Below are 18,728 nucleotides of genomic sequence, written 5' to 3' on the forward strand. Positions count from 1 at the left end.
CTCTTTCAGATCATAACCTTTTTTTTTGGAGTAACACATCTGAATTTAAGAAAACAGAGGTGCAGAAAAGAAATAAAGAGAGACCCAGAGAGCGTTACATTTATTTTACAAGGTCGTATCAGAAGTAAAAGCTGGAAATGAAGTCAGCAGTTGTGCTAGACTGTACTGATGCTATTTTTGTACATTTCCCTAAAATACATACTTGAAGAGTAGTATTTTCTTAAGACTTTGCAGCCACAATTAGACAAAGACTGTCAAATAAATCAATATATCTTGTGATCATCATCCGTGGTCACATTTTAGGCATCGGACTCTTTCTGAACAAAAAAGACTTAGTACCCTGTCACACTACCTTGCAATCGAAGTTAATTGCTGCTTTATTATTTGACGCTGTGTCCAGACCTCTCGTGTGTTCTTCTTCAGACATTTGAATGGCTACAGTGTCCATTCAGTCATAGGAAGCTTAAATTCATATCAAGAATGGTCAAATTTAGATATGAGTGGAACACACCTAGAATTTGAGAATAATTAGTAATTTAAAGTTTATGTTTGTAAACAGTTTATGCCGTATTTTTCCCTCCTAATATTGACTCCTCATATTTATTTGCAATCTTCATCAGTTTATCTGAAGAAGCAGAAAGTATCATGAAAATTGTCTAACCACTGAAATTTTTCCATGCTCCTGATGTGCAATACCAGTTGAAATTATAGTTCAAAAGTCAGTAAGGTAAGTGTAACTGTCTTAACGGAGCATTTCCAGTTAGTCTTGGGTCCTCTTGGCCGTAATGTTTTTTATAATTTCAAATACCGGAAAAAAATAAGGGAAACAGTATCTGTGATTGTTCAACAACAGCTTTTTAAAATTAGATCCAAACACCTGAATTGTTACAGAATGCTTAAGAAGTGTATTTCTTTGTTTTATCTGTAAAAGGAGTGATGATCACACTTTTTCTTTCCCTCCACTTGCTTTTCAGATTGCTTTTATTATTGAGAGAACTGCAGTTTTCAAAAACAATGTAGGGACCACACAGTCTTTTCTTATAATCCCATCGTTCCTTTTGATAGTGTTTGGGTTGTAGAAATTCAGAATAAGAATGGTAGCTGCAGGCCAGAAGCAATGATACGAAATAAATGTGTGTCCGTTTTCTGAAAAGTAAATGGTGATTGTAGTTTCTAACCTGAGGGATCTACTGACATTGTCCGAGCCCAACTGAGAGACTCACTGGAGAAATTCATAGGAAGGTAAATGCAGCATATTATTTGAAAAAAAATAAAACTGGTTTATTTACTGTTTGTATATAGCTTGTATTGCTTTTCAGGCTTTATTTCCCTGGTTTACAAACATAATATAAATGATCTGCCTTTGTCCTCAGTTATTTCTAACCATAAATCTAAGACCAACTTTAAGGTCCATAGTGATGTTTGTATAGTTGGTATTTATTTTCACTTCAAGAAAGAATACATCATAGTTCTTAAATTTATGTCAGTGATATTTTATTTTCTTTTCATTTCTGATCTTTAAATCTTCAAGAGAATATTAACTGTGTACTAATAAGAGATTCATTAGAATGTGATGTAAAAGACAAATTACAGTATTCTGAATCACTAAAAGCCCCTCTGATCCCTGTTACCTGCTGAATTGCTGTGACTGAATAGCAGTGTACTACCACAAAAATCCCCAGAAGAAGTCAGGATAGAGGAGGAATCTGTCTTGGTAGATGAGGGCTGGGTCAGGGACCGATTAAGCAATCTGGACGTCCATAAATCCATGGGCCCTGATGGGATGCACCCGCGGGTGCTGAGGGAGCTGGCGGAAGTCATTGCTAGGCCACTCTCCATCATCTTTGCTAAGTCGTGGGCAACGGGAGAGGTGCCTGAGGACTGGAGGAAAGCGAATTATCACTCCAGTCTTCAAAAAGGGCAAGAAGGAGGACCCGGGTAACTATAGACCGGTCAGCCTCACCTCCATCCCCGGAAAGGTGATGGAACAACTTGTCCTTGGTGCTGTCTCTAGGCACATCAAGGATAGGGGGATCATTAGGGGCACTCAGCATGGCTTCACCAAGGGGAAGTCATGCTTAACCAACTTGATAGCCTTTTATGAGGACGTAACCCAGTGGATAGATGATGGTAAAGCTGTGGATGTGGTCTATCTCGATTTCAGTAAAGCGTTTGACACGGTCTCCCACAGCATCCTCGCAGCTAAACTGAGGAAGTGTGGTCTGGATGATCGGGTAGTGAGGTGGATTGTGAACTGGCTGAAGGAAAGAAGCCAGAGAGTGGTGGTCAATGGGACAGAGTCCAGCTGGAGGTCTGTGTCTAGCGGAGTCCCTCAAGGGTCGGTACTGGGACCAGTACCATCCAATATATTCATTAATGACTTGGATGAGGGAATAGAGTGCACTGTCAGCAAGTTCGCTGATGACACAAAACTGGGAGGAGTGGCTGACGCGCCGGAAGGCTGCGCAGCCATTCAGAGAGACCTGGACAGGCTGGAGAGTTGGGCGGGGAGAAATTTAATGAAATATAACAAGGGCAAGTGTAGAGTCCTGCATCTGGGCAAGAACAACCCCATGTACCAGTACAAGTTGGGGGCAGAGCTGTTGGAGAGCAGCGTAGGGGAAAGGGACCTGGGGGTCCTAGTGGACAACAGGATGACCATGAGCCAGCAGTGTGCCCTTGTGGCCAAGAAGGCCAATGGCATCCTGGGGTGTATTAGAAGGGGTGTGGTTAGCAGGTCAAGAGAGGTTCTCCTCCCCCTCTACTCTGCCCTGGTGAGGCCGCATCTGGAATATTGTGTCCAGTTCTGGGCCCCTCAGTTCAAGAAGGACAGGGAACTGCTAGAGAGAGTCCAGCGCAGAGCCATGAAGATGATTAAGGGAGTGGAACGTCTCCCTTATGAGGAGAGGCTGAGGGAGCTGGGTCTCTTTAGCTTAGAGAAGAGGAGACTGAGGGGTGACCTCATTAATGTTTATAAATATGTAAAGGGCAAGTGTCATGAGGATGGAGCCAGGCTCTTCTCAGTGACATCCCTTGACAGGACAAGGGGCAATGGGTGCAAGCTGGAACACAGGAGGTTCCACAAAACTATGAGGAAAAACTTCTTTACGGTGAGGGTGACCGAACACTGGAACAGGCTGCCCAGAGAGGTTGTGGAGTCTCCTTCTCTGGAGACATTCAAAACCCGCCTGGACGCGTTCCTGTGTGATATGCTCCGGCAGGGGGATTGGACTAGATGATCTTTCGAGGTCCCTTCCAATCCCTAACATTCTGTGATTCTGTGATTCTGTGAACTTGGTTAATCCATTAATAATGTAGATGCGTAGTTCAGATGCTCATCCCTAGTGAAGGTTAAAATGCTAAGTTAGGGTTATTATAAGTCTGGATTTGCTTTTTTGGTTTGCTTTTTTGTTCGGTTTTGGTTTTTGTTTTGTTTTTTTTTAATAGTAATGTAATAATATACTGTTGAAATCTGTTTTTACTGGTAAAATGCTTATAAAAATCCAACAAAATAAACATATAGCTTCTATTAGGAAAAAGAATTTCTCATAAGACTCTGCTGCATGTTAATTTGAAGCTGGACATTGCTATAGTTACAGTTCTGAGATTTAAAAATATCTATGGTAGGCCAATTTCAGTTAATCTTCACACCGACCTTTTAAGTAATCCAATCCAGAAATTGCACATTAGTTCATGATTGATGTGCCATTGTGTTGTTCACTATGACTTTGTCTGACTTTTCTGAATGACTTTATGTAGCATGAGGAAGAACGAAGCTTAGCTCGTTTCAGTGTATCAAGAAAATAGTCCTAGAAGCTGGGAAAAAAATTATAACTTTTTTATTTGAAAGATGGTAGACAAAACCAGCATGCACTTACTGATATTTGGAAGAACTGTTTTTTTGTTATTGAGAAAACATTTTGAATACGATGACAATTAAGAGGTTGCAGTGCTGAATTTGAGGTAGAGGTGCATTTAAACCTGCTTTGTGAAGAGCTTTAACAGAAAACAGCTGCATGATTAGTTTTCTGCTAAAATTCCAAATTATATATTTGTATTGCTAAAATTAATTACTGTAGGCATATTCACAAATTGCTATGCCTTGGATAGTTCTTAATTATAGTTTCCTGCCACTACATTAATTTATTATAGAGTTTTATGTGTGTTTAAAACAGGATAATATTTTTAAATTACTTTTATTAAAAAAAAACCAACAATGACCAACCACACAACCCCTCCCCCCCCCCAAAAAAAAACAAAACCAAAAAACAAGCCACCATAAAACCACTTAATAACTTTTGAAATTATATCATTCAAGGGGAGGAAGAGGAGGGAAAGAAGAAAAGCCACAATTCATGTTCTTGGTAAATGAAACATTTTAAAAATCCACATGTTCTGTGAAATGCACTAAATACTGTACAAAATAATGCTACGAAGATAATCTGATGTTTTATTGCTGACATTATTTGTTATTTTTGTTCCGGTGACTAGTCAGTGACTCAACTAACCGAGCTGACTGTATGCTTTCAGAGCATATGTTTAAAGAGGGGGTGTGGGTGTTTAACCCTGATTCTGTGTTGAGACCTATGTGCACATCAAAAACCTTGCCCCAGGGAATTTGAGCAGAAGGGAGGGACAGAGGCTGAAGGTGGTCAGCATCTGAAAGCTGAGGTGCACAGTAGTGCACCAGGTGGTTTAGATAAAGCCTGAGAAACCCTAAGAAATCTCTACAGTCCTCAGTCTCCTGTGCTCATATGATTTATATTTGCGTTTGATTTTCTTGTGACTGTCCATCACCTGGACAAGCAGGTCAAAAAAACTTGAAATCACTTTAGAGTTTGCTGTTCTACCCTGGAGCAAAGAGGACTTTTAAGTCATGTCTCGTATTTCCCCAGCAGGTACAGAATTAGTATAGAACTACTGACATACTAATCTGCTCAAGTTGAAAAAGTGCTAACTCCAGATCCTGGAAACCATCAGGTTAGCCCTGAAGGCCTGATTCATAGACTATTTAAGCATCTGTAAGTGTGGCTTGGGGCATAGATTTATACTCGAGTATAAGCAGTGTTTCTAGGAGATGCACATCTGTGTTAACTTCAATCTGCATTTACTTCAAAGGCCAAAAATGTCTCATTAGCCTCAAATTATACTCCTCTGCCAATAAAGAAGTCATGTGTGAATCTATGTGATTTCAGATCTTCTTTGACCTCCCTTTGCATGTTGTATTGCCAGAAGTTGCCATTTTAAACTGTATATTTTGATTTGGATTGATTGTTTTAGATTGTTTGAGTGGGTGATGCTTCCAACTAGCAAGTTTTGGAGCAAGTTTGTACACATTTTTCTAACACCTGAAGCAGTAAAAAAAAAAAAATCATGGAAAAAATACAGCACTATTAGTAATAATAAATAAAGACATGACAAGGACATTTCTTCCTGTAGACTCAGTATGTAAAGGTGTATTAAATAGCTGATGGAATACATATAGATCCTCATCAAAATGGTTTTGGTACAATATCTAAAAACATTCTAAAATGTGTACAGTTTTCTATTTGAAATTAATCTCTAATTGCTGTCTGTGACTCTGTTTACATCTTCTGGACTTTTTAATGATGCACGTAGCAAAATCGGCTAGTTCATGAATATGTAGCTAGCATGCCTTCTTCCTTATCTCTTGATATTCTTACTGAAAATTGTTCTGTGTATCTTTCTCTGTGTATGAATGTGTATGTATTTCATGTGTGAAACTGACCTTATGAAAATGGTAATTTCTCTAGTAATAAGTCAATAAACTGAAAAGTGGGATATTTTCTGCCAAATGCTGACTTTGCAACACAGTTTTCTTCATGAGGCTTCTGTTTAAAGACTTATTGTATACAGTGGTCAGACATAATTTATTACATATGTAAACTTTTTGAAGAGACGTGTTTAACAAGAAATTATTAAAAACTTTGATTGCTTCTCTTTCCATTTAACTGGATAACAACAATAACTTTTGATAAGCAGAACATGTTACAATAAATAGTGGTTTCATTCTCACTTATCATCTTAGAATTGGTCTTTTATGGTTTATACCTTGCTGTGTTAATGCATTTGTCGCTCTCTGATGTTTGTTCATGTCTTTGCATTGGTTGGCAAAGGCTGCAGTTCTGTTATAGGTCAGACAGTGGGGCTGAGAGAGTTGGCTGTATTCCCTGTGTTAGCCAACGGTTTATTTCCGTATGGATTCAAGATCCTTAAAATCTAAATGTCTATGTGTGCATGAATCAGAAATGCAAACTTTGTGTATGCTCCTGTTAAGGTACAGGGGAAAATAAAACACATTTCATGAGTGGATTTAATACCCAGAAACTAACTTTTGTTGGTCTTATTTCTGAGATAAGTAATCAGATAGCAAATTCAGTTCCAGGTCAATAATTAATGTTTCCCTTTTCCTGTCCTTTCATCCTATTCAAAGTAATGGCATATAACCAGATATTTGATCCAAAGATACCCTGTAATTAGTATGGATAAATACTATTTATTAAATCACATTTTCAACAGTTGTATATTAACTCTAGTATGTGTATGAACTGAGGATTTCTGCTTTCCTTCATGTTGTCAATTTTCCATTCTCTCCATGCTGGTAATGTGTTTACTCTTGTTTATTTGTCATTCTCATTTTCTTTCCTTGTTTTATTTCCTCTTGTTTTCAGTTACTGTTTGCCCAGACAAGTTTTTTCTCTATCAAGTTTTCATCATCTGGATTACTGTCTTTCCTTCCACCTTGTCAATTTTCTCAGGGCTTTATTCCACATTTCTTTTTGTTATAATATTGTTATGAACTTCTGCAGTGTGGGTATCAAGGGAATAGGCTCTGTTGCTTCTCCTTGAGCACAGATTAAATCCTCAGTTGCGTATGACTAGAAAATCTGCTTTGTGCTGCATGGTCAGAAAAGTGTACCAAAGTCAGGATGGGAGAGAGCATGAAGGAACACTACCCAAATCAGTTACCTACTGCTGACTTCTGTTGTTAAAGATGGTAATAGAAATCAGAAGGGAAGGCGGTGCTTGAGGAGGAGTTTTGGGTGACCAGTAGCCAACTGACCACTCTGAGTGCCAGGGAGCAGCTGGAGTGGGGCTGCCCCACAGGGGAGGATGAGCCAGGAGCTGCAGGCACTGCAGAGCTGGCAGGGCAATACTCTTGCTGACGGATCATCCTCCTGAAGCACTCCATCGAGGCTGGGCTGGGGACAGGGACAGGACCCTGCCACTGCCCAAGGATCATCAGGCCAGGCAGGGTGAGGAGTCAGGTCCAAGGTTGACCTGGGGACCCAGTCAGGACAAGATCCAGGCTGGGCATGGTTCTGGGCACGGGGCTTCCTGCAGCATAGCTCAGGCAGGGACTGATGGTGCCCTTGGGGTCATGACACTTACAGCTGTTGCTGATTTGTCCTTCAGAAATTACGCTTAAATTGCAAGTCCTTTGGAGGCAGCATCTGAGCCTATTATCTACCAGTGAAAATGTCAGTAGACATTTTGGTTCACCATAAATACTATGTATCTGATTTTTTTCTGGCCTCTGGTGTTCAGATGTTTTAAAAATTTTACGGTACGAGTCCTAAAATGAAGTCATTGAAGAATTCCAGGGTTTTTGAGAGAAGGAAATATCTTTCTTCAAAATGCTATTCCTTGTCTAAAGGAATCAGCATAGATGTCTCCTGTGGTTATTTTTGGGTTGTTTGGGTTTTTTTGTGGGTTTGTTTTGTTTTGTTTTTAATTTGAAATCACTGTCAATAGCTACTTACCTTGTTTTTTTCTGGTCTTGAAAACTCATTTTGTGTCTTCATGAGACAGAGTCCTGACTGAAAACAGGACCTAGTAGTCCACTTACATAAGTTTTATATATAAATGTGTATTCATCCTACCAAATGTAAAGTATCAGTATCAGTTTCCTATAATAAGGATTTTTTTAGCTGTAGAATTGTTACCTGTAGTTTTGAGTTGAATAATGGGTACAAAGGAACTCCTTAATTTCTTTGGGAAGGGAGAAGAATGTAAGTTTTAACAAGTGCTGTGTGTTTATTTATACTACTTGTAATGGTTAGCATATATATATATATAAAGTGACTGGTATTTCATTAAAAATTAGCAGAATCATTATATGAATTACGTTCTGTCTAAAAATTAAAAGTAGAAGCATCCAAGAAGGTAATGTTACGTAGTTGTAACACTATGTAGGTCAAAATCGGTCTTTTGGGAAACTGTATCACGCTTCTTCTCAGTTTCCATTGTTCCTTTTTGTCAGACATACATAGAACAAAGAAAACAGATATGAGAACCAATAACTTTGTATCTAATTTTGACTAACTTTTCTCACACTTGATTTGAACTAATGTAATGCTACTACATTAATCGGAATTTCTGAATTAGATGGAGGTAAATTACGTTGTCATACAGAAGAGCGGGAATACCTGTGAAAAATACTATATAGAAGTAACATCATAACAAAGAGAGATTATCCAGTGCAGCAAAACATTTAATGAATGTTTTCTGTGGGAGCGCAAATATGCTTAAAAAGGAGATGATGTTTATTTAGGGCAGAAAATACGCTGGAGCTAGTACTTAAATGTGATACCCTTCCTGAATGCAGCAATGTTTGGGCTGTGGTTTGGAAGCATATACAGAAGCAGAAATGTTTGGTTTGCGGTATAATCTCTGACAAACTTGTGGCTTCAATTTTCAGCTCTCTTGCCTTACATATCTGTGTAAACACATAGCTAACCATGGTGCCTAAAGTTCATAAAATATTTGTGGGCCATGGTGTGGAAGTAATAGGTGAATTTAATTGTTTGGCTTGTTTGTTTGTTGGTTTTTTTTTTTGCATTTATGCCAAAATGAATGTGCCTGTTGATTTGAATTGCTTGTTTTCTCTTTGCCACAGGCTGACTGAGTGGGCTGGACTTCACTGGAAGGAGACATTTCTCTGGGGAAGTGGAATAACTGTGGATCTCTCCCCACACTACTTGCTGGGAAGTACTGTGTATTGCCAGGATTAAGCCAACGCTGAAGTCTGGGATGGGCCTTAGGGGGAAACACTCCCTTGTTTCTTCTGACGTTGGGATTTGTCTACGGCCAGTCAGCTGAGGCACCTACCACACATCAGCTTTTGGTTTTTCGCTGCCTTGAACAAGGTTATGTTTTCCCTTACTTCATCTCCTTTTAACTATTTTTTATTTTATTAGTTTTGATTTTCCTTGACTGATTAATTTTTTTCCTGGCTGTGGAAAGAAGAGCCCTGCTGATGTTGATTTAAATAATGTCGAAACCAATGGGACTCCTATGGCTGCCTTTGATCTTCACCCCAGTGTGTGTCATGTTGAATTCTAACTTCCTCCTGTGGATAACTGCACTGGCTGTAAGATTTACTCTCATTGATGGCCAAGCACAATACCCAGTTGTTACCACGAATTATGGCAAAATACGTGGTTTAAGAACACCTTTGCCTAATGAGATCCTTGGTCCAGTGGAGCAGTACCTGGGTGTTCCTTATGCCTCTCCTCCAACTGGAGAAAGGCGATTTCAGCCTCCGGAGCCACCATCATCTTGGACAGGTGTTCGCAATGCCACACAGTTTGCTGCCGTCTGCCCGCAATACCTGGATGAGAGGTCACTGCTCAACGACATGCTGCCAGTCTGGTTTACAGCCAATCTGGATACTGTGGTGACATATGTTCAAGATCAAAATGAAGACTGTCTATATTTGAATATCTATGTGCCCACAGAGGATGGTAAGTACTCTAAGAACCACATTGCAGTGCACTCATCACTTCTGCACATGTGTAGTAGCCAGGTCTTTAAAGTATCTTTCTCAGTTTCCTCCATGTTTTATCTGTGGAAGTGGATCATGCCTCGGAACATGCATTATAAGTAATACTTTGTAGATTTAACATACTTGGATGAATTCTCTCTCATGTTTCAGTGTAACACCAAACCACAATTTCATTTGCAGGCAGTGTCCAGGGTGTGTAAGCCAGCCTTAAGGTTTACATTTAAACTACTTCTGACCATCATTCACAAGAGAGGAAAGGAGAAATAAACATTAAGCAGAAGTAACATATTTATTTTCCCATGCATGAATGGTACAAATGCTGCCACATTTTCATTTTTAAAGGAGAATTTCCCTAATTTTTTTTTGTTTAGTTTTATACTAATACCTCTGAGCCTACCGTTAACTCTGTTTGATTTTAATAGATAATAGAAAATTGTTACAGTAATTCAGTTTGCAGGGTTTTTTTAGGATTTTTACTATGAAATTTTTCAGTCCAACTTATTTTTCTTCATTCACTAAATTTAAAAGGAAGTAAACATGATTTTATTATGCGGAGCTGAACAGGTGGCCTTAAACTTTCATCTGTTTTCTGCAATCCTTTCTCAAGAGCGTTACTTTAAACCACCTTCTGTAGACTGGAAGGATGAACACAATTGGTAACACACAAGTCTTTCAACGTTTTCATGATCTCAATCTTAAAAATGCTAACTTTATGACATACTGAATATATCTTTTGTTGTTCTGGATGGTATTGCTTCCTACAGACAAGAAGACTTGTTTTCATCAGGCCCCAAATGAGTTGCGTTTATTCTATATCACAAGGTAATAAAAAATTCTACCGGCAATTATTTTTAATATTCTGCTAAAAGCCAGTTCTTTCAGCCACTTAGAATGTAGTTACCGATGCATAACGTAACAGATTTCTCCCAGATATGCAAATCCCTTCACTTTAGTTGAGGGTTTGATTTGCATAACCAAGACATTGTTATTTCTCAGTAACCATACTCTAAATATGCAAATTTTGTGCTTTGATTATTATAATCCTTCTGCCTTGGTTGGCTGCTTTACTCAGAATTTCCAAGCTGTTTGCCAGCAATAAACATACCACCTTCTTTTCGTGTTCTCATCAGCTGAAGCAAAAACTTGAGAGCTAAAAATAAAGGTATAAGGTTTGGGAATACTGGGAGCTCTGCGAACATAAATACTACCAAGCTGCTTAAATGAAAAGTGCTCTGAAAGAAAAGCTGTGTGTATGGGAGCTCTGTGTGCACGTGTCTGTGGGTGTGTGTGCGTGCGTGTAGACGAAGCAGCAGATCTTTCCATTTAGTTCTTTCCTTCTTCCAGTCTCATTGCACTGCATCTTACTCCTTGGATAATAACATAGATAATTCTTTCACAAATTTGTTTGTGTTCTGGATTTTATCCTGCAGCTTTTAATTAGTCTCCAGGGTAAACTTGCCCTAAGAAAGTGTTTCAGGTAAAGATTTTATTTATTCTCACTGAAGGAATATCAGCTCTGCTAACTCAGTCTTATTTTAAAGCCCAGTGTTAATAAATTCATATATTCCTCCAATCTAGTAATAAGAAGTTTCATCCATTAATTAAGGAAGACAGGAAATTAGACATGGAAAAATATATGCAAAAGTCTAGGAAAAGAATATTTGATATCAAATGGATAATAATAAAATGCTGTGTGCTGAATGACTAGGAACCTACAAAATTCCTCATCTTGCGTGTAATAGCTAATAGCATTTTCTGTTAGATGAAAAATAAAAATGACTGATAAACTTAATTTTACCTGTTGTAGACCTTTTTGTCCACTTAATTCCACAAAAAGTGTGTCTTGCTTTTCCTCCTGGTTTTAGGGTTTTTTTTTAAACTAAATAGCATGGAAATAGAATCTGTTTTCTTTTATATATCCTCTTCAAAATATAAACTCATGCATAAAAGAGTGTATAGCTGAATAATGAGAGATGAGGTTTGGTGTCAGTGATGAGCTGAAGGCAAGGTTGTTCCTGTACAATATGATAAGCATTTTTAACAGGTTCCAATGGGGAACAAGAAACTTAAAAATGAATAAATGGAGTACATGATATTTTAATTGTATGCTGTATATCTTATCACTAGTAAAATATAACTCAGTGTGACTTTTTTTTTGAGGAAAATATGCAACGTTCTGCTCATAAAGATGATTGAGGAGAACTGACCTACAAATCACATCTCCTAAGTTAGTGTGTCTCCAAATTATACTAAACATAGCCTTAAATTGTAGTCCATACAATCTAATTAAACACATTATGCTTCATTATATGAGTCTTAGTTGGCAAAAGTAAGCTACATTGTTATGGAGACAGACCATTAAATTAGTTTTTGAAGCAAGATCTCAAAGTGAGTGACTGAGCTAAGTTCACATTTTCAATTCTTTCTCAAGTACAGATTTATTTAAAAGAGTTTTGAAACTGTTTCAAGTCTGGAAGGTGGATGGAATCATTTAAACCTAATTAATGTTCTGACTATGAAACTTAATCTGAATCATTTTATGCTATTTTTTTTGTTTTTTTAAACTTTGGTGAAAAGAACTGATGAACAACTCTAACTGTGGTCATATGCAGTGTTTACTTCAAAACAATTCTAGTGAATAACCAATCAAAATGCAGCTCAGTTTTGGTGTTTTGTTTTGTTGGGGGTGTTTTTGCACTATATAGCATGACTTGTTTCTTATCACTTGTGTGGTTTTGTCAGAAGGAACCAAATTTTAATCACATACTTTGAATAAAGAATTGAAGAATAAATGCACACATGCATTCATCTGATTTCAGAATTGCTTCACTAGAATTCTGCCAGTATAAACTAATGGAAATAAGAGTAGAATACAGTTCCTTTAATTGGGTAGATAAGATTAGTTATTTATAATAAAATAGTTTGAAACATTGCTGCTTCTGTCTGAAGAAGTACACTGAAATTAAATGACATAAAATACTACAGTTCCTTAAAATAGTTGGAGCATGTAGGTAAAGAAATTAAAATGCACTGTTACATAGTTTATATCTGTATTAATCATAGACTTTCTTTTGACCCATAAGATTCTGAATTTCAAATGTCAAATAGCAGTAGAATCCTGTCAGAATTTTCCATGTTGAAATGTTCTTACAAAGCAAAAAGTATCTTTGTTTCTAGAAGGTTCTTTTTTTCATTTTAGGTGAAAATATTATTTATGATAGAAATCAAAACACATACTTAGCAGAGTATTTCTGCGATTCTGTCCATGTCCATTCTTTTGCTGTTGTTCACTGGACAAATGGTTTGTACTGACACTTTCCTTAGAGTAACACTTATATTTCAGAGAATCTAGGGTAGCTGGAGAATTTCAGTGTTTGTTTTCTTTTGCGTTTGGAAGGGAAAGAATTGCAACCACTATAATCCATTGAGATTTTATTTTGGTCATAATAAGTATAAATAATAATGCACTTATTTTAAAGATACACAGTACAAGCAATAAAGATAAAATTTGGCAAACTGCTTTTATTTTATATGTCAAACCTATAATCATAAGAAGTTACTCAGAAGTGAAACAAATAAAATATTTATAGTAAAATTATAATTTTATCCAGATTGCTTTCTAAACATTTGGCTTGATCTTCAGAATCATTTGTGTGGGTATATATTGTCTTGTCTGCTTTTCCTGTTACTATAAACTGTAATTTTCCACAGGAATACTTGAATGTCAGTTTTGAGGAGGTCATCTAGGGAAATGATATTGAGGACAGTCTGTTTATTATAACTTCAGTCTGAATATGGGTTAATCTACAGTGGAAATGCTAGATTGAAGAGGACACAGACTGTTAATCGGCTGTGCTTAATCCCTGGCCTTTATCATTTGAATCTGTGGATGCTGAAGGAGATTGCTGACTCCTGTCATAACTGGGGGAAAAAAATAACAAAAAATAAACAGACAAGACCCTTAATTTGGATTTCTTTCATGGTAAACTTGAAAACTGTATTAATAGCAAGGCAAGATTAAAAAATAAAAAGCAAACAAAAATAACATGAACAAATGTTTTTTGTTTGTTTGTTTAAAACTTGCTCTGTTCAGATCAAAACAGGAAATAAAATAAAAAAGATGACTTTTTGTTGTCTTTGTGTGATCAATAGTAAGCATATATACATTACTTATTTTGGTATGTGGACAGAGGGTACATTTTACACAAGTAGGTATCTACTCAGCCACTATATATCTGTTAGGGATTAATTAATGAAGTATTTAGCATCTTCAGAGGTTTGCTCACTAAAAATGCTCTATGAGCTCGTCTCATTTACATCACGATAAATACAGCTGAAGTGAAAACAAAAGGTGGTAGTCCTTGATACTTATTAAGGGTGAATGCGCAGGTCATGGTTTTTTCATTAGATTAGGGAAACTGTCCTTGTCCAGGATTAGTGGTGTATTTAACTGTGGTCTACCAGGAAGAAAACTGTCTTGGCCAAGAGCAAAGAGATCAACAGTCTTCCTTCTCTGGGCAATGATGTAAAGGAAAGGTACCTGCATCTTTAGACTCTGTGTCTATTTGACTAAGAAATAAAGAAATTAAAAACTTGAACATAACTTATAAAGAAGATGTGCACAGCTTGCATACTGTGCCACTTTTTCATATTAGTCAAATGTCTGCTTAGTTTGTAACTGAGTATTTGCAGCCTTCTCCTTGTCATTGCTGTTGTATTGCAGTGTCTGTTTATCTTGGAAAGAGTCTTTTTGTCAAAATTATACTGATAAAACTTATTTGGTAAAAAACTGATTTTTTTCCCTTTTTTTTTTCAGTGGGGGGAGAAAAAATATAGTAGGAAGATGAGTTCCATGTTTACAGTTATTTGATGGCATGGAATAAAAAATAGTAAGCCATTTAATGGCTTCTTTATTAATATGAGGAATAAGGGTCCATACATAAAAATAGTAACATAGTGTACTAGTTAGGTACAATATTGTGCAACATTATTTTTGTTGAATTATTAGTAGGTGATAATAGTAACTTTTGTTTTCCAAATAAACCTGGATTTCTATACAGTAGATTCCCCTAAACCATTTGTAGTTTCAAGTTTCAGTAGATGCATATCTGACATTTATCAGGTAATCTCAAAATTGCAATTGTTCTATTATTTCTTCAATACTTTTGTAAACTTAAGTAGCTACTTGAGAAATCAAATCCAGGATTTATGTATATAGCTTCAAGAAATTAAGAATCCAATATCCCTTATTTACATGTTTATATATATAGTTTTGATTCTTCCTCAAAATCTTTATTATTTGTTTTTTAAAGTCAATTATAATTTGTGTAATTGGTATAGGAACATAGAGTTTTACTTCTGTTTTCTGAAGTATTTTTAAAAGCAAACTAATTAAATTTAGTTATATTTTTAAAAAATATTTTAAGCCTGTTTTAAAACATATTTATGAGTGTTTTTTTTAATAGATGATAGTTTTCGAACAGTTTCATATTACAAACAATGTTTTTCTGAGACAAAAAGGAATATAACAGGAGTTTGTTCTCAGTTTCAAGATTGTCACAGTTTTTGTCAATGACTGGTTTATTTTTAACCTTCACCCTTTCAGTCAATTCTTTGTCTTCGTTGGAAAAATACAAAGGAATTCTTTTGTTACATAAATGCATTTCAGCCTATACTGTACAAAAATTATACACAATAAGACATAACCTTTTGTAAAATGCTTGTAACGCTTTCTAAAGGGAAAGGGATTAATAGTAGATAACAATTACAATACGAAATTATAATGTTGGAATTATTGCATATAATCCCACTTCAACATAAACTTCTTCACGTCAGAGAGAAAATCACTCCATTGTGAAAGATAAACTCCCCATTGTGTCAGAGCGCCTCAAGCCAATTCTTTCAGTGTTAGGGTCCAATATATCCCCTCCTCCTAATCCAGAAATATTGCAGCATCTGTGAGAAGGAAGGCAACATACGTCTGACCATCCTCTGCCTATCAGGATAAAGCTATGGGTAATCCAGGCCCTTATTTTACATTCTTGCTTTTAACAGTCACAAATACCTTCTGACACCAAAGAACAGGACTCTAATCTAGATGAAATAAAGTTCTTAAATCCTTTGAGCTAAAATCAGATTTAGTTGCTGATTTCAAAAAGCTGTCCTTCCCTCCAGGAGTCGCCCATTCCACAGGCACTTTACAGGATTGCACCCAAATGGCCATTTAAGGAGTTGGTATGCAGTGAAGCCTAGAGAGAAGACTCAGCATTCAGTATGACATTTTCTAATCTGAACAGGATTTTTGGCAGTTTCCTAGAGTCTCATCATTGCCTCATGTTGAAAAACCTGCTAGAATGAGGGGAATGTTCTTTAAAACATGATGAATTAATGTTTCTTCCACAAAGACAAATTAATGTTATCATCCTTTTAGTCAAAAGAACAGTGCCTTTGGAGATGTAGAGGCTGTGCTATTTGGCTCAGTGACGCAAAAGAAACAGTCTTTAGTCATGTGGGTCATGAGACAGACCGGATAGGCAATTTTACTTCACTCTGCCCATTGACTCCCACTTGTCTCTTCAGGGTGTTTTTTGTTTTTTTGTGTGTGTGTGTGTTTTGTTTTTCATTTTTTTTAAATGTAGTTTTCCTCTGCACTCCTGCAAAACATGTCTTTGTACGCTGCTGCTTTTCACTATGTGTCTGACAAAACACAAATCAACATGACACCCGCTAACACTGAGGCAGTGCCTCTGCACTAGGGCAGTGCAGTGGGTCCTCGGCAGACTGCTGAGTTGTGAATAGCGTGGAATACGCCCAGATCTTAGCAGTGTCATGGCTATACCACTTGTATGAGCTTTGTTTTCCTGTTAAGGCTTTGTGATCTCATTGATCTTCCTTCAGGTATTTTTTGCATAGGTCAGTAAGTTTTGAAAGTTATTTGTATCTTTTCATTCAAATTTGTTTCAGTTTCCCTTACTTAGCATGTTAATTGCATCTTCAGACAAAACTGACACTTGCTGAGTAGCTCAACTAACTCACAAGGCTCATAAATCAGTCCACATCTGTGGAAATACTTAAAGGAATTGTCCCCACATCAATGTGATAGTCATAGGTAGTATGTGAACCAGGCAAATGTGCAATTCTCTTCTAGAAATGTTTAGGTATTTACAAAAATAAATTAAAACAAATTTGAAATAAAGCAAATGCTCATAATTTGCTCCTCAGAATTCCTGACAAAATTGTTGACAACTGGAATGAAGACAAAAATTTCTCCTGAACATAATAGCTTTTTGCACAGTACTTTGGTTTGTCGTCCTTTTTAAAGTGAAAAAATATCTCTAGCAGTCAAGTCTTTACATCAGTGCTTCTTGCTTATGATTCCAGATAAAATTCTCAGAATGGCATATAATAAATTACATATGCTCACATTTTGTGATAGCATTAGTTGAATGTATTAGTTGTTATCCAAATAGAAAAAAGAAAAAAATAAAAAAAGTTAAAGATAGCATATTTTAATTGTGTTTGTGATTTTATCATTATCTGAGGGAATATGAATGAACTTATATTCTTAGGGTTTAGGGCTTTTTTATTCTGGCCATTGCTCTTGCTACCCAAAGAGACAAACAATAAGAAATAATTATTATAAATCCATGAAAATGAACTAATGCTTACAGCTATCTGGTGCTGATGTGTTAAAAATCCATTACAGAAATGTTCTAATAAAAGAAAAATTTGTCTTTTATAGTTCTTGCTGTAGGGAAACTTATAGTGAAGAACAAATTTACTTCCAATGCTAAGCCAAATTCCTGCACTATATATAGGGGATTTTAGTCACAAATAGAATTTCTGGTGCCTTGTTCCAAAACGCTTATTATTGCTGGATTGGTGTTAAATGAATTTTTAATTGACAGGGTGTGACATATATAATCTAATGGAGAGTAATTACTTTGTGCTGACTCAAATGACTATCCAATTAATCACTAGTAATGTTTACAAGGCATCATATCTGGAAATCATGGATACATTGTCTCCTTTATTAAATATGCAGTTGGGCAAATGAAAACCCAATCCAAATATATACATTTCATCCTCTTACAAATAAATTAGAATGAAATTATATTTTATGTGGTATTTTTAGTGTGACTAGGAAATTTCATATAATAATTCTGCATTTGTAATACTTCCCCAATGGTTATGCTTTCGCTTGCTCTTCATGCTTTATTCAGACAGCAGAGGGAGCACAAGTTACCAGCAAACTAATTTTTTCTGTCTGCATCGACAGCGCCGCAAATGATGCCGGTGAATACAGTAGGAAAACATGCAAATGTGCGCTGGTTTATGCCCTTTAAACAGATAGGAAGGGATCCTATTCCCCTTTCCCAAGATGAAAATTAATAAAGTTGCAAGTGTTGGTTCTATTTTTTGTGGATTGAAGAATTTATATATGGAATAAAACCTATCCAAGCAAAACATGCACTCACACTGACAAACTTACATGAAGCTAATTTATTATTATAAAATAATAAAGGTTTAGATGAGAAGCATACTGGGAATGCACCAGTTTGTAATTGAATAGCAAATAATAATACTTGCTTTGAAATTCTTACAAGGCATTCGATGGCAGAATTGATTTCAAAGTAGAGAATTTGATCTGTTCAGTTATGGTGAGTTAGTAGAAACAGTCCTATGTAAAAAGGAATAATTTTGTCCTTCTAATTTATAACCTCAACTTCGACAGAGGCAGATTTTTTTTTCAATGAATGCCATTGACTCTCCATTTTCTGGATTGTAGTTATACATCTGAATCATACAAAATGCCAGATGTTTTTTGAATCCTCTAATTTCACTGAGACAAAAGCATCAAGCATGCTGAAGTTTCATCCTCACTGACAGCAAAGTGTTAAAGTTTTTGCTATCTCATGTT

At 36.4% G+C, this 18,728-nt stretch overlaps 1 protein-coding gene across 2 annotated transcripts in view; it reads left to right on the top strand.

The window, feature by feature from the left end:
• The first annotated feature begins 9,295 nt into the window (after nt 1-9,295).
• Nucleotides 9,296-18,728, top strand: part of NLGN4X (neuroligin 4 X-linked) — a 139,333-nt gene continuing 129,900 nt past the window's right edge. For both annotated transcript variants that reach the window (XM_068423443.1, XM_068423451.1), the window contains exon 1: nt 9,296-9,767. In XM_068423443.1, the coding sequence (XP_068279544.1) occupies nt 9,296-9,767 (472 nt within the window). The remainder of the gene's footprint in view (nt 9,768-18,728) is intronic.

This window comes from Nyctibius grandis, chromosome 2, assembly GCF_013368605.1.
Source record: "Nyctibius grandis isolate bNycGra1 chromosome 2, bNycGra1.pri, whole genome shotgun sequence".
NCBI lineage: Eukaryota > Metazoa > Chordata > Aves > Nyctibiiformes > Nyctibiidae > Nyctibius > Nyctibius grandis.